The sequence below is a fragment of the Hypanus sabinus genome, chromosome 29, assembly GCF_030144855.1.
Source record: "Hypanus sabinus isolate sHypSab1 chromosome 29, sHypSab1.hap1, whole genome shotgun sequence".
Taxonomy (NCBI): domain Eukaryota; kingdom Metazoa; phylum Chordata; class Chondrichthyes; order Myliobatiformes; family Dasyatidae; genus Hypanus; species Hypanus sabinus.
The window spans coordinates 19,862,629-19,879,010 of NC_082734.1; the positions used below are offsets into that span (position 1 = coordinate 19,862,629).

General features: G+C 41.9%; 1 non-coding gene and 1 gene segment (V, D, J or C); one reads left to right on the forward strand and one right to left on the reverse strand.

Moving 5' to 3' along the window:
• The window catches only part of LOC132383100 (Ig lambda-1 chain V regions MOPC 104E/RPC20/J558/S104-like), a 35,298-nt gene that overhangs the window by 8,497 nt on the left and 10,419 nt on the right, over window positions 1–16,382 (forward strand). The window contains 1 exon segment of the V gene segment in view: window positions 15,405–15,566. Within this exon segment, the coding sequence occupies window positions 15,405–15,566 (162 nt within the window).
• LOC132383298 (U6 spliceosomal RNA) lies at window positions 13,095–13,200 on the reverse strand. Its single transcript, XR_009508615.1, has one exon. It is a non-coding gene; the product is annotated as a U6 spliceosomal RNA (small nuclear RNA).

The window sequence follows — 16,382 nt, forward strand, 5'->3', positions numbered from 1 at the left end:
GGCCAGCCAGACTACAGAAAGAGTGGGTAATGTATCAGGATCCTCTTTTCAGTCAGTATGGGTGGAAGTCAGGAACAGGAAGGGAGCAGTTACTCTATTGGGAGTATTCTATAGGCCCCCTGGTAGCAGAGATACCGAGGAGCAGATTGGGAGGCAGATTTTGGAAAGGTGCAAAAATAACAGGGTTGTTATCATGGGTGACTTTAACTTCCCTCATATTGATTGGCACCTGATTAGTTCCAATGGTTTAGACGGGGCAGAGCTTGTTAAGTATGTCCAGGATGGATTCCTGTAACAATGTGTTGACAGGCCGACTTGGGGGAGTGCCATACTAGATCTAGTATTAGGTAATGAACCGAGTCAGATCACAGATCTCTCAGTGGGTGAGCATGTGGGGGACAGTGACCACCGCTCCCAGGCCTTTAGCATTATCATGGAAAAGGCTAGAATCAGAGAGGACATGAACATTTTTAATTGGGGAAGGGCAAATTATGAGGCTATAAGGCTAGAACTTGTGGGTGTCAGTTGGGATGATGTTTTTGCAGGAAGATGTACTATGGACATGTGGTCGATGTTTAGGGATCTCTTGTAGGATGTTAGGGATAAATTTGTCCCAGTGAGGAAGATAAAGAATGGTAGGGTGAAGGAACTATAGGTGACAAATGAGGTGGAAAATCTAGTCAGATGGAAGAAGGCTGCATACATGAGGTTTAGGAAGTAAGGATCAGATGGGTCTATTGAGGAATATAGGGTAGCAAGAAAGGAGCTTAAGAAGGGGCTGAGAAGAGCAAGAAGGGGCATGAGAAGGCCTTGGCGAGTAGGGTAAAGGAAAACTCCAAGGCATTCTTCAATTATGTGAAGAACAAAAGGATGACAGGAGTGAAGGTAGGACCAATTAGAAATAAAGGTGGGAAGATGTTCCTAGAGGCTGTGGAAGTGAGCGAGGTCCTCAATGAATACTTCTCTTCGGTATTCACCAATGAGAGGGAACTTGATGACGGTGAGGACAATATGAGTGAGGTTGATGTTCTGGAGCATGTTGATATTAAGGGAGGGGAGGTGTTGGAGTTGTTAAAATACATTAGGACAGATAAGTCCCTAGGGCCTGCCTGACGGAATTCCCCCAGGCTGCTCCGCGAGGCGAGGGAAGAGATTTCTGAGCCCCTGGCAGGGATTTTTATGTCCTCGTTGTCCACGGGAATAGTACCGGAGGACTAGAGGGAAGTGAATGTTGTCCCCTTGTTCAAAAAAGGTAGTAGGGATAGTCCAGGTAGTTATACATCTGTGGTGGGAAAGCTGTTGGAAAAGATTCTTAGAGATAGGATCTGTGGGCATTTAGAGAATCGTGGTCTGATCAGGGACAGTCAGCATGGCTTTGTGAAGGGCTGAAATGTCTAACAAGCCTGATAAAGTTATTTGAGGAGGTGACCAGGCATATAGATGAGGGTAGTGCAGTGGATGTGATCTACAAGATTTTAGTAAGGCATTTGACACGGTAGGCTTATTCAGAAAGTCAGAAGGCATGGGATCCAAGGAAGTTTGGCCCGGTGGATTCAGAATTGGCTTGCCTGCTGAAAGCAGAGGGTCGTGGTGGAGAGAGTACATTTGGATTGGAGGGTTGTGACTAGTGGTGTCCCACAGGATCAGTTCTAGGACCTCTACTTCTCGTGATTTTTATTAACGACCTGAATGTGGGGGTAGAAGGGTGGGTTGGCAAGTTTGCAGACGACACAAAGTTTGGTGGTGTTGTGGATAGTGTTGAGGATTGTCAAAGATTGCAGAGAGACACTGATAGGATGCAGAAGTGGGCTGAGAGGTGGCAGATGGAGTTCAACCCGGAGAAGTGTGAGGTGGTACACTTTGGAAGGACAAACTCCAAGGCAGAGTACAAAGTAAATGGCAGGATACTTGGTCGTGTGGAAGGGCAGAGGGATCTGGGGGTACATGTCCACAGATCCCTGAAAGTTGCCTCACAGGTAGATAGGGTAGTTAAGAAAGCTTATGGGGTGTTAGCTTTCATAAGTCGAGGGATAGAGTTTAAGAGTCGCAAGGTAATGATGCAGCTCTATAAAACTCTGGTTTATAAAACTTGAAGTACTGTGTCCAGTTCTGGTCACCTCACTATATGAAGGATGTGGAAGCATTGGAAAGGGTACAGAGGAGATTTACCAGGATGCTGCCTGGTTTACAGAGTATGGATTATGATCAGAGATTAAGGGAGCTAGGGCTTTACTCTTTGGAGAGAACGAGGATGAGAGGAGATACAATAGAGGTATACAAGATATTAAGAGGAATAGATAGAGAGGACAGCTAGCGCCTCTTCCCCGGGACGCCACTGCTCAATACAAGAGGGTGTGGCTTTAAGGTAAGGGGAGGGAAGTTCAAGGGGGATATTAGAGGAAGGTTTTTCACTCAGAGAGTGGTTGGCGTGGAATGCACTGCCTGAGTCAGTGGTGGAGGCAGATACACTAGTGAAATTTAAGAGACTACTAGACAGGTATTTGGAGGAATTTAAGGTGGGGGGTTATATGGGAGGCAGGATTTAAGGGTCGGCATAACATTGTGGGCCGAAAGGGCCTGTACTGTGCTGTATTATTCTATGTTCTATTTCAATGATTTGCATGTCTCTCTGAACACATATCTTTCAGTCATTCACCGTTCAACCTTTCTATTTCAGTCTACCAAAGTGGATAACCTTGCAGTTTTAATACATTATATTCATTTGCCATTTCCATACCCATTCGCTTAATCTGTCTATATTCCCCCCCCCCCCACCAAACTCCACCAAAGCTCCTCTGCATATCCCTCACAGCCTATGTCATGTAGCTGTGTGGTGTTAACAAACTAAGATTTATTGCACAAGCCACTTATCCAAATTATTGTTGCAGACCAGCATCGATCCCTATGGCAAACCGTATGTCAGAAGTTCCCAAACTGAAATCAAGCCCCTTGGTCCTGCTCAGTGCTTCCTGTGCAATATCCAGTCCTCGATCCATATCAGTATAGCAATTCTGTGTACTCCAATCTTTTGTGTGGCATCTTCTTGCAGTCCATATGCACCGCATCACCAGGCCTGCTCTAATGTACTGTATTGTCAAACATGATTTCCCTTTCATCAATCCTTGTCGACTCTGCCCAATCCTCTTATAATTTTATATGTTCTGTTATCAATTTTTTTCCCTATCAGCTCTTCCAGTCTCCCCACCACTGATGTTAGGCCACCTTTAGTCCTATTACATTGTCCGGCTTCCAATCTGTGGGCAACATTCTGTGCTGTGTTGGAAGGTAACAACCAATAGGCTGACAACCTTCATCGCTATCTCTTTCAAAACCTTTAGGATGCAGGTCATAACGCCTACAGATGTACCGGGGAGAGAATTCTAATGGGTTGCATCACTGTCTAAGAAAGGAAGTGGGGGGTGGGTGGGGGGTGCTACTGCTCAGGATCGAAGTAAGTTGCAGAGTTGTAAAATTAGTCAGCTCCCTCATGGGCACTAGCCTCCGTCGTATCCAGGTCGTCTTCAAGGAGCGGTGCCTCAGAAAGCTGGTGTCCATCATGAAGGATCCCCACCACCCAGGACATTCCTTCTTCTCATTGTTACCAGCAGGAAAGAGGTACAGAAGTCTGAAGACACACACTCAACGATTCAAGAACAGCTTCTCCCCCTGAATAGACATTGAACCCATGAACACTATCTCACTACATTTTTTATTTCCTATTTCTTTCATTACTTATTTAATGTCACTGTTTAATATACATAGCCTTACTGTAATTCAGTTTTCTTTTTTCCCTCTTTTATTATGTATTGCCTTGAGCTGCTGCTGCAAAGTTAACAAATTTCACGACATATGCCGGTGATATTAAACCTGATTCTGATTCTGATTTTAACGCCTTTCGGTCTAACAATGATTTCCCACTAATGACAATTTCTTTGAGGTCCCCAGTTTCTGGACCAATGGTCCTGCACAACCACTGGGAGAATTTGTGTGTCTTCTTCCATGATGACAAATAGAGGATTTTTGTTAACTTCTCCACCATTTCCTTAAGCTCCAACATAATTCCTCCTCTCTCAATCTTTAGTTATTCTTTACATTTTTATAGATATGCAGAAGTTGCTCTGGGATTCAATTTCCTCTTCTCAATGTGTTGGCCCTCCTTTAGTGAAGGCTAGAATGTTCCCATTCCACTGGATTACAGGGCTTTGAGCAGCATTTTTGCTTCTTTGATGTTGGGCCTCTTCTTGAAAATCCACCTCCATCATCTGTGACCAGGCACAGATCCCATTGGCCTCCCTGAAGATGGTTTCTTTCTCTCTGACCCTTGAATTCTGAAGACCAGTGAAAGTGACAAACTCTATTATCCTTCTTCAGGTGACTGACACAGAGCTCCCTCTGTGGTTTCTGGAAGAAGAAGTACAAGTAGGTCCCATCATAAAAATTTCTCTGGATGGTGGGTGCTTGGCCGCCTTTGGTTGCTGCATCAGTCGTCCTGTAGGATTAGTGACTATGCTGCTCCCTGAGTCCCACTCTCTGGGCATGGGGCATTCCTAGACTTCTGGAAGTGGACTGTCTGAATGTTTTTCTTGTGAAAGTTCCTGGATGTCAGTATCTCTGAGGGTCTAACCTGGACCCAACATATCGATGCAGTTAAAAGAAGGCATAACGACTTCCGGTAAGATGGCGATTGTTTAGCTGCTCTGAACTTTTGCTCCGTTATTCTCCCTATCTTTGCACTATATGTCTCCATTCTTAAACCTTAGTTAGGTATTTTATTAATTCTCTTTTACCTGCCTGTGAACACATCTATCTTATAATGGCTACCAAAAGTACTAAAACCGGGAAAAAGGAAGCTTCTACGGCTTTGCCAGCTGACATTCTTGCTGTTTTGGAACAGCATCGAGAAGATATTTTAAAGGAATTTAGAACTTCTTTCAAACAGCTGGATGTCAAATTGGATCAGATCAATGCTAGAGTGGATGAACATGCTGAACATTTATCTCGCATCGACTCAACCTCTGAGGATTTACAACGCAGTGTTCATTACCTTGAAACTCTCTGCTCCAGCCTAGAGGAGAAGAATTGCAAACTTTTTTCCAAAATGGTGGATCTTGAAAATCGGAGCAGACGTTGCAATCTATGAATTCTTGGTTTGCCAGAGGCCACCAAAAAGGGCTCTCCTGTTGAATTTTTTTCCGATTTTCTCTGTAAGATTTTTGGGAAAGAATTTTTTCCGACTCCACCTGAGCTTGAAAGGGCTCACAGGATGTATGTTCCTCGTGCAACTCTGGGTTCCCATCCACGGCCGGTAATTTTGTGCTTTCATCAATATCAGGTAAAAAACCGTTTGATTATGGAGGCACGGCGCAGAGGTACTTTTGCTTTTCAAAATACAGTCATTGTTTTTGTGGAGGATTTTGCCCCCCAGGTTCTGAAGATGCGTGCTGAGTTTAAAGGTGTAATGAAAGTGCTTTTTGATCGCGGACTTAGACCCTCCCTTCGAAACCCAGCCGATCTCCGAATTACACTTACTACTGGAGAATATAAGTGGTTTAAATCAGTGAAGGAGGCCAAGGCATCTGTTGGAAGTCTTCCGGCCATCCCGTCTTCTTCAGAACCGGTCTGACCTTCTAAAATGGTGGATAAGTACCTCTCGCAGTAAAGCTATTTTTTCCGGACTCAGACTTTACTTGAATAATTCAGACATTATCTATTGAAACTCTAAGGGCTGTAGACAATCTCTCCCTGGACTTGGTGCGTTCTTTCTAAATAGATAATCTGAGTTTAATGTTTCCCTGCGGATGTTTAGATTGCACTTGTGTAATCTATTTTATTCTTGTATAACTTTATCTATAGAGATCTACAATTGACTCTCACTTGTTTTGGAGGTTTGGAGTTTTTATTGAAGGTCTCCCTGTTGGTTGATTCATAGTTTAATTTTGCTTTTTTTTCTGTAAATTGTTGATAAGTACTCTCTTCGAATCTATAATTTCCCCCTTTTCTCCCTCCCCTTTTTTTTCTTTTAATCTTCTATAATTTTTTGCGGGTAGGTCAGTTTTGGCTTTCTTCTGATTTTCTTTGTATTAAGTTTTATACTTCTGTTGAAGTTGTTCCTATTCGTAATTATGTTTTCTAGTGCATAAACTAGTTACCATTTGCTATAGTATTTATACGGAACTGTTGTTAACGACTCAGAACTGGAAGTCATATTTGGGTTAATTTTTGTAGTAGAGCTAGCTGCTTTTTTTGGTAGCCGTCTAGTTTTGGGTTGCGAGGCTGGGGTAGGTTCTCCAGTTACAACATGACTCACTGTTTCTTTTGTTTTCCTCTGTTACTCAGGACACTGTTTTGATTCTACGGATCTATGTTTACATTTTTGCTCCCAGACTGTTAATGTACTGCTTGACTTTTTATATGCCTGTTGCCTTCTATGCACTAACAATTGATAATGGTTAATACACTTAAATTTGTGAGCTGAATGTAAAGGGATTGAATCACCCTGTTAAAAGAAGGAAGGTATTCTCACATATTAAACAACTCAAAGCTGACATTGCTTTCCTTCAAGAAACTCATACTCTTTGTTCTGATAACTCCCGGCTTTTGTCAAAGTGGGCGGGTCAGCATTTTCATTCATCCTTTGCCGCCAAAGCTAGGGGGGTTTCCATCCTTATTAACTCAAATATTCCTTTTGAAATCCATAATAAGATATCTGATACAAATGACCATTTTATTATTGTTTCTGGTAAACTATATAATACTAAAGTTGTACTAGCAAACCTGTATGCCCCCAATTTTGATTATGTTAATTTCTTTGAACGTTTTTTCTCCTCTCTACCAGACTTAAACTCATACTCTCTTATACTGGGTGGTGATTTCAATTGTTGGTTAGATCCTAACTTGGATCGATCATCCTCTGTTACTATACCACCTACTAAATCTGCCTTAGCTATTCAATCATTTCTCTCCAATTATGGTATCTCTGATATATGGCGTTTCCTTCATCCCACTGAGAAAGATTATTCTTTTTTTTCACATGTTCACCATACCTTTACTAGAATTGACTACTTCTTACTCGATAATCAACTCATTCCATTTGTCTATTCTTGTGATTATCAGAGTATACTGATTTCTGACCATGCCCCAATTACTCTGTCTTTAAACTTTCCTGGTCTCCCTCAGAGGAATAAACACTGGCGGTTTGATTTGACTTTATTATTGGATGATGATTTTCTAAAATTTATTAAGGATCAGATAACCTTTTATTTTAACACCAATACATCATCTGAAATGTCATCCCAGATTGTCTGGGATGCCATGAAAGCATATTTGAGGGGTCAAATAATCTCCTATACAGCAAATCTTAATAGAAAGTCCTGTGCAGATCGATTAGACCTCATTAATCAGATTAAAGAATTTGGTCAACTGTATGCTCAAACTAAGAATCCTGAATTATACAAGAAGCATGTAGAACTTCAAACTAAATTTAATCTTCTGTCTACTCAACCTGTCGAACACCAACTTCTTGAAAATAAGAGTCGCTTTTATATTCATGGTGACAAATCTAGTAAATTTCTAGCCAATCAGCTGAGGCGTTCCAAAGCCAAACAACATATTATAAAGATCCGGAAGGAGAATGGAGACTTCACATCGGAGCATTTAGAAATCAATGACCATTTAAAAATTTCTATTCTCGACTTTATTCCTCTGAATCTTTGAATGAGAATATCTCTGTTGATCATTTTTTAAATAATCTGAATATTCCTTCACTTTCACCTGATTCCAAAGCCAAGCTTAATGCACCTATATCATCAGAAGAAATATCTTTTGCAATCTCTGCATTGTCTTCAGGGAAATCTCCTGGACTTGATGGGTTCCCCATAGAATTTTATAAATTATTCTCTTCACTTCTTTCTCCTCAGTTACTCTCAGTATTATCTGACTCGTTTAATTACGGCAAATTGCCACCCTCTTTTAATGAGGCATCTATTATTCTTTTATTAAAAAAGGGTAAAGACCCAACAGAGTGTTCCTCATATAGGCCGATTTCTTTGCTTAATGTTGATGTTAAAATCTTGGCCAAAGTTTTGGCTTATAGATTAGAAACTGTTATTCCCTCTATTATTTCTGATGATCAAACTGGTTTTATTAAAAACCGTCTTTCTTTTTTTAACATTCGGTGTTTATTTAACATTTTATACTCACCTCCAGCTGGGATTCCTGAATGTGTTATTTCCCTCGATGCGGAGAAAGCATTTGATCGTATAGAGTGGAACTACCTTTTTGCAGTTTTAGAAAAATTTGACTTCGGTCAAAGTTTTATCTCTTGGATCAAATTGTTGTATTTGTGTCCTACTGCCTCTGTTTTAACTAATTTTCAGAAATCCCACTTATTTAACCTCAAACGTGGCACCCTTCAGGGATGCCCTTTAAGTCCCTTTCTCTTTGATTTGGCTATGGAACCTTTGGTGATAGCATTTCAAAATTGTCCTGAATTGACCGGGATTTGGAGAGGGGGTGTTGAGTATAAAGTTTCTCTTTATGCTGATGACATTAGTTTTTCTTTCCAATCCGTCTACATCCTTACCTCCAATGTTTTCACTTCTTGACAAGTTCAGCCAGCTCTCTGGATATAAACTTAATGTACATAAGAGCGAACTTTTCCCAATTAATAAAGAAGCACAAGAATTAACATTTCGTGATCTCCCTTTTAAAGTAGTTCATAATCAATTTACTTATCTTGGAATTACAGTCACAAGGAAGTTTAAAGATCTCTTTCGTGAAAATTTTGCCAATTTTTCATATACTATAAAACAGAGTCTGTTACAATGGTCACCTCTATCTATGTCTTTGGTAGGTCGTATTAATGTTGTTAAAATGTATGTTCTCCCTAAACTTTTATATTTATTTCAATCAATCCCAATTTTTATTCCTAAATCTTTTTTTGATTCCTTAGACTCTATTATTTTGTCATATCTGTGGAAGAATAAGCGCTCTCGAATTAATAAAGTTTATCTCCAAAAATCTAAAAAAAGAGGGTGGCTTGGCTTTACCTAACTTTCGTTTATATCATTGGGCAGCTAATATACGTTGTGCTACCTTTTGGTCTTTCTTCCATGGCCAACCCAAGTGCCCTAACTGGGTGGCAATGGAGTTGAGCTCCACTAAAGAATTATCTATCTCTGCACTTCTTGGCTCTGCACTCCCTAGTAGTCTGCCCAGATCAATAGCTAATCCTCTTGTTAGACACACTTTGCGTATATGGGCTCAGTTTAGGAAATTTTATGGTTTCCATGGTTTTTCCTTTTCTAGCCCTATCTTACATAATCACCTTTTTTTACCTACTACGTATGACTCAGCATTCCGGGATTGGTATAGGATGGGCATTAGACATATTGAAGATCTTTTTATTGATAATCGCTTCGCTTCTTTTCAACAGCTCTCTGCTAAGTTCAATCTGCCCAATGCTCATTTTTTTAGATATCTCCAAATTAGACACTTTATTACTCCTTTAATTCCTAACTTCCCTGAAATGCCTGAGAAAAATGTTATGGACTTATTTCTTTCTATTAATCCGCTAGGTAAAGGTTTAATATCATTTATTCGTGATAAATTAGCAGCCTTACGACGTGCCCCTGTGGATAAAATTAAAATGGCATGGGAGCAGGATTTAAATACCTCCTTATCTGATGAGACTTGGGACTCGATTCTCAAATCAGTTAATTCAACCTCTCTTTGTGCTCGCCACTGCCTTTTGCAGTTTAAGATTGTTCATAGAGCCCATATGTCTAAATCTAAATTATCTTGATTTTACCCTAACATTACTCCGCTTTGTGATAAATGCAAAAGGGGCGAGGCCTCTCTCATTCATATGTACTGGTTTTGTCCTAGCTTGGAGAAATTTTGGAAATATGTCTTCATAACGTTATCGTATATTCTGAATCACCACCTAGAACCTAACCCTTTAATTGCATTGTTCGGTTTCTGGGATGAGACAGATTTACGTCTGAGTTCGACTAAGTGTCGAATATTATCTTTTGCCTCTCTCCTGGCTAGACGTTTAATCCTCCTTAGATGGAGAGATGTTGCCCCGCCCACGCATGCTCAATGGCTTAACCATATTATGGCCTGCTTAGACCTTGAAAAAATTCATTATTCGGTTCTTAATTCGGATTTAAAGTTCCATAAGGTCTGGGGACCTTTTATTGAATACTTTCATAACTTTCCTCTTAACTGAGGTTTTTTTTGGGTCCCTTACTTTCAGTTCTTTTTTTTTGGTAGTAGGCATTAATATCTTCTGTTGCTAATTGTATTTACAGTTTTGGGGGTTTGATTGTCCTGATTTATATTCTCTATATTGTGTTGTGGTTGGTCTGGAGTTTTTTTTTGTTGCAGGGCTTGGGGAGGACACTAATTTTACATGTCTTCAATTTGGGTGCTTTTTCAATTATTTTTCTTTGTATCATATTATTATTCTATGTTTATTTTTGCACTGTATCAATGTTCTTCATTTTGATCTGGGTTTTTTTTATCTGTAGCTATGTAGAAAATGTATAAAAAAATTAATATTAAAAAAAAGAAGGCATAACAGCGACAGTATTTCATAGAAGTTCCAGGAGATTTGGTATGTCACCTAAAATACTCTAAGTTTCTACAATTGCACCATGAGGAGCATTCTAACTGGCTACATCACCGTCTGGTATTGGGGGTTGGGGCTACTGCACAGGATCGAAGTAAGCTGCAGAGAGTTGTAAACTTAGTCAGCTTCATGGGCTTCACTAGCCTCTGTAGTACTCAGGGCACCTTTAAGGAGTGGTGCCTCAGAAAGGTTTCACCCACCATTAAGGGTATCCATCACCCAGGCATGCCCTCTTCTCATTGCTACCATCAGGGAGGAGGTACAGGAGCCTGAAGGCACTCACTCAACAATTCAGGAACAGCGTCTTTCCCTCTGCCATCCGATTTCTGAATGGACAATGAACCCATGAACGCTACCTCACTACTTTCTTATTTCAATTTCTCTGCTATTTATTTAACAATTTCAGATACTTAATGTAATTCACGATTTCTTTCTCTATTATTATGCATAGTACTGCTGCCAGAAAGTCAACAAATTTCACAACATACGCCAGCGATATCAAACCTGACTGCGAGTTTTTCCTGCGTGCTCTTGCTCTGCCCATGTTTCAAAGATGCGTGGGTCAGTAAGCTGTCCCTTGTGTGAAGTTGAGTGGTAGAATCATGGGAGGGGGAGTGGTGTGCTTGACAGGAATGTGGGAGAATCAAATGGGATTTTGGTGTAACTGGGTGCTTTTATTGTCAGCATATAGACTAGTGGGCCAGAAGGCCATTTCCTGTGCTCTTATATTTACAAGTTTGTATAATGAAGAATATTTTTGGGACAAAATATATAGGCCCTGCTACTGATATTACTATCCTGTGATCAACTGAATCACTGATGTTTTCTGCGCACTTCCCAAAATGCTCTTCAGCCAGTGAGGCCATTTGGGATGTTACTCAAGACTTAAGAGGTTTTACTTCACCTCGACTTCTCTTCAGTCTTCATTAATGCACTGATTGTAGGTTTCAGTCTAAACTTTTCAGTGTTTTGACCACTCACCCGGATCACGACATCAAATCAAAATGCATTTGGACCCCAGAGGAGTTTATACGCCAGCACTTTGAGGAGGCAACACCCTCACCTGCGTGGCTCCTCCATTGGAGCCGAAACATCTGCAAACGTTTTGCCAAGTTCAGCAATCAACCAAACCAATCGTTGAGATTTGTAGCAACAAGCAATCCGCTGGGGGAACTCAGCCAATCAAGCTGCATCTGCGGTTGGGGGAGAATTGTTTCAGGTCAGGAATGTGTCTTCACTGAACGTTGTGCTGCAGACTTCTTCACAAATTCACATTTCAGGTGATAGAGGGAATTGTTTATGTAGCAGATTGTGATCAGGAATGCATAACCTCAAAGGCTTGTCTAATAATAATCGTTAAATAATCAAAACTTACGAGTGTTTTTAGAATAAATTGCAGAGAGAGAGATTAAGTGGAAAGTTCTAGAAGGTTTTGATGTGGTCTTCTGCTGCCGTAGCTCATCCACTTCAAGGTTTGACATGTTGTGCATTCAGAGCTGCTCTTCTGCACACCACTGTCGTAACGTGTGGTTGTTTGAGTTATTGTCACCTTCCTGTCAGCTTGAATCAGTCTGGCCATTTCTCCTCTGACCTCTCTCATTAACAAAGCATTTTCACCCAAAGAACTGCCATTCACTAGATGCGTGTGTTTTTTTTTGCTTTTTATGCCATTGTCTGTAAACTCTAGAGACTGTTGTGTGTGAAAATCCCAGGAGATCAGCAGTTTACGAGATACGCAAACCACCTCACCCAGCACCAGCAATTTACATTGCTATGGTTTCTTAGACAACATTTCTTCCCCATTTTGATGTTCGGTCTGAACAATACAACCTCTTTTTTTTCTTCTGACTTTCTGTGGCAGTTGGCAGTCCAACTGAAAGGTGCATTACCACCACCAAGCGGACTGGAGCATGGTGTAGAGAAGTGGGAAATAAAACCCTTAATTCTTCTCTTTCAAATGAAGTCTAAATAACCCCAAAAAGCCCTACAGGTTGTAAGTAATGAAAGACGATACTGCGAATTACATTAAAGTCTTAAAGTTTTTAAATGTAAACTATCAACCACCAGATATTATAATGAAGCCCGCATTTGGTTTCTTTCAACCTTACATGATTCAATTGTAAAAGTATATGTTCAATTGTTTTATAGTGATGACAAAACTTACACAATCCAGACCTCTCTCATTAACAAAGCATTTTCACCCAAAGAACTGTCATTCACTAGATGCGTGTTTTTACATTTTCCAAAAAGGAATAACTAAGCATAGTATGCCCAATTCTAAGTCGTGTCAAGTTAATTCCTTCCCTTTTTGTTTGACCCTCCCTTCTCCCATAAACCCAACAGTTTTGTGTATTCTGTAAAGATATCTTATGCCCATTATCCCACAAGTCTTGCCATAACCCCCCAATCTTAAGCCTACCAACCCTTTAGCTTCTGATTTACTAGGGGGAATGTCTAGTCCAAAAATTTGGAACACTTCATGAATTTGCATGTCATCCCTGCACAGGGGCCATGCTAATTTTCTCCATATCATTCCAATTCTAGTAGATGTGCTACCAAAGCAGCACAGTGAACCTCTTGACCGTGTCTGCATGCATTTATACATTGAGTTGCTGCCACATGACTGGCTGATCGGATATTTGCATTAACAAGCAGATGTACCCACTCTTGAGTGTGGAGGGCATTTGAACCACTCTTCTTACAACAATGATAAGCATCACCGGGCATGTAAATGAAATACTGTGCGTGTATGTGGAAGTATTTGGTTGCATGACCCAGTTCCACAAGTTCCAGCAGGTCCCTGTGACTTGTTGTGTTTCAGTAGAAATTTTGCACTTGCCGTGCCTGCGCTAAAAGTCATATCTTCATATGCATACATTATACAGACAATCAACACTGAGTGGGCTGGAACAACATTGAGTAGACTGAGCCCACATGGGGTAAACATTTATGCCAACCAGACGGCATAAGCATCAATTTCTCTGGAAATTGACCTCCCACCTCCTCTCCTTCACCATTCCCCTCGCTCACCTTATCTCCTTACCTGCCCACCACCTCCCTCTGGTGCTCCTCCCCCTTCCCTCTCTCCTCAATAGGTTCAATTTAATGTCAGAGAAATAATTAACAATATACATCCTGAAATTCCTTTTCTTCGCAAACATCCACGAAAACTGAGGAGTTCCCCAAAGAATAACAGTTAAACATTAGAACCCCAAAGCTCCCCCCAGTTCTCCCCTCCCACGCATAAACAGCAGCAAAGCGATAACCCCCCCCCCCACTGCCACCAGCAAAAAAGATCTGCACTCCCCGCTGAGCTCTCAAGCATGCAGCAAAGCATCAATAAAGGCACAGACTTGCAGAACCACAAAGACTACTCGTTCAGCCAGTAAATTGACACACTACAGGCTCTCTCTCTCTCCCTAATAAGGGAAAAAGAGGTGTCGTCATTTCACAGCGAGAGGGGAGACATAACAAAACAACTCACCAGTTTAGGGTGTTTTAAAGTCTGTTGCATCGCTTTTTCCAAGCTCCATGCTTGAAGATCTCAGTTTTCTGGACATACAGCCAGCAGCCAGCTCACTGCTTACAATCTTCCGTCTCCCACGACATGATCTTCTGTTCTCTCTGTCCTTCTCCAGTCCTTTATCTCTTTCACCAATCAACTTCCCAGCTCTTTACTTCGCCATGTTCCCCCCCATCCCCCAGTTTCACCCTTCACCTGTTACCTTCTACTACTTCCTCCCCTTCCCCACCTTCTTAGTTTAACTCTTTCCCCCTTCCTTTCCAGTCCTGAAGAAGGGTCTCGGCCCAAAGCATTGACTGTTTACTCTTTTCCATAGATGTTGTCTGGCCTGCTGAGTTCCTCCAGCATTTTGTGTGTGTTGCTTTGGATTTCCAGCATCTGTAGATTTTCCTGTGCTTGGGTAAAGTAGATGTGTGTTTGGGAGACTGGGTGTTTGGGATGTGTGCATTAACTGTGCCTGGGAGTGGGGTAAATGTTCAAGTAAGCTGAATCTGTGTTTGGGAGATTGGGCATGTGTTCTCTGAATTTGATTTGTTTTTCTCCGGAGTTCAGGAGGGTAAACTTGGTTATCATTGAAGGATGCAAACATTTTTATAAAGCCCGATGGAGGAGATGTTGGAAATGCACTTTAATTCGATTCAGGAATGTTTGGGTGGTAGTGTCAGGATGCAGAAGAGCTAATTAGGGTGGCCGCAAGAAGAAAAGTCTTCACTCTCTTGGAACTCAGTACCTTACTGTGTAACGATGCTGGAAAGCTGAAAGAATCAGGTACCACTAACACCAGATCACCAACACTGCTCTTACCTAATTGTAAGCAAAAATGGTTGAAAATACTCAAAAGTTCTGTCAGCAATTATGGGGAAAAGGGTGGTGTTAACTTGACAGGTCAGTGACATTCCATCAGTCCACTGATCTCAAATATTTCATGTTCATCTTTCCCAATCTTTGTGTGTCTCCATCTGCGGATTTTCAGCTTCGGTCATTTTTGAGGAAATCCCTGATTTTTGACCCAGAGGAAATCTACAGTTTCAGCAGAGACACAAGAGTCTACAGGCGTGGGAACTTGGAGCAGGACCCAGCATGTTGACTATCTCTCTGCCTCCACGGATGCTGCTCAACTGGCCAAGTCCCCTCCGCGGCTTGGCTGCTTCCCGTGCCAGCGGGCGTCTGGAGCCACTGCCCCTCCCGGGCGGTGCCGGGCTCTAACATCTGTGAACTGCTCAGTAACGGCCCGTGTTTGCTTTCCAGGCTTCAGCAGCGCCCCGCCCCCGACCAGCAGCAGTGCCGCCGACGACCGCTCCCCGCCCTGCTGGCCGCTGTCCTCCCAGGCCATGGGCCTGCTGGCGCTGGCCGCCGCCACCTTCCTGCTGCTGCTAACGGCCCTCATCTACATCACCCGGCAAATGGCAGGTGGGTCCCTCCGCCGGTGGGGAGGGAGTTGGGGGGGGAGGGGAGGAGAGTTGAGGATGGGGAGGGGATTTGGGGGAGGGAGCTGGCAAGGGGAGGGGGAAACCTGTTTATTTAGAACATACGAGAATATAGCATTGACCATCATGTCTGAGGTATGGAAGATTCTTCCTCCTTTTGAGCCAGAACCAGCCGGTCGGGCTTCAAAATAATTTGATTTGACATGACCACGCATTCCAGACTTGCTCTTTGGTGCAGAGTAAGCAGGGTTGCATTAGTATTTTATTAATAGATTGAGGCTGTCATCAGAAAAGGAGTCGCAATGCTGACATCAACACGTTGGCCGTCTTTTTGTCCAACTCTGAAAGTGGCATCTCTTTGATCCCCACTAGACAAATATTCTGTAATTAAGGGGGTGCTCCGGGTTTGAGATCGCCCAACGCATTGCCATATTTTTTCTGTGCAATGGAAGCTTTATAAGGGAAAACTTCGCACGCAACTTCTTTCTCGGGATTAGAGAGCTTCAGTTTTTGCGCCGAAGTAGAAACTGTTCTTTGCATCAAACTGCTGAGTTGCTGCCATCTTCCTTGGTTTATCCTTACAAATAAAATCAAATCATTAGAAAAATGTGACACAGGATCGGAAGGTGAGTAGAGCTAAGGAACCGGAAGGGGAAAAAGACCCTGATGGGAGTTATATACAGACCCCAAACAGCAGTAAAGGTGGGATCTACAAATTACAATGTGAAATAGAAAATGCATGCCGAAAGGGCAATGGAATGATAGTCCTGTGGGAGTTCAATATGCAGGTAGATTGGGA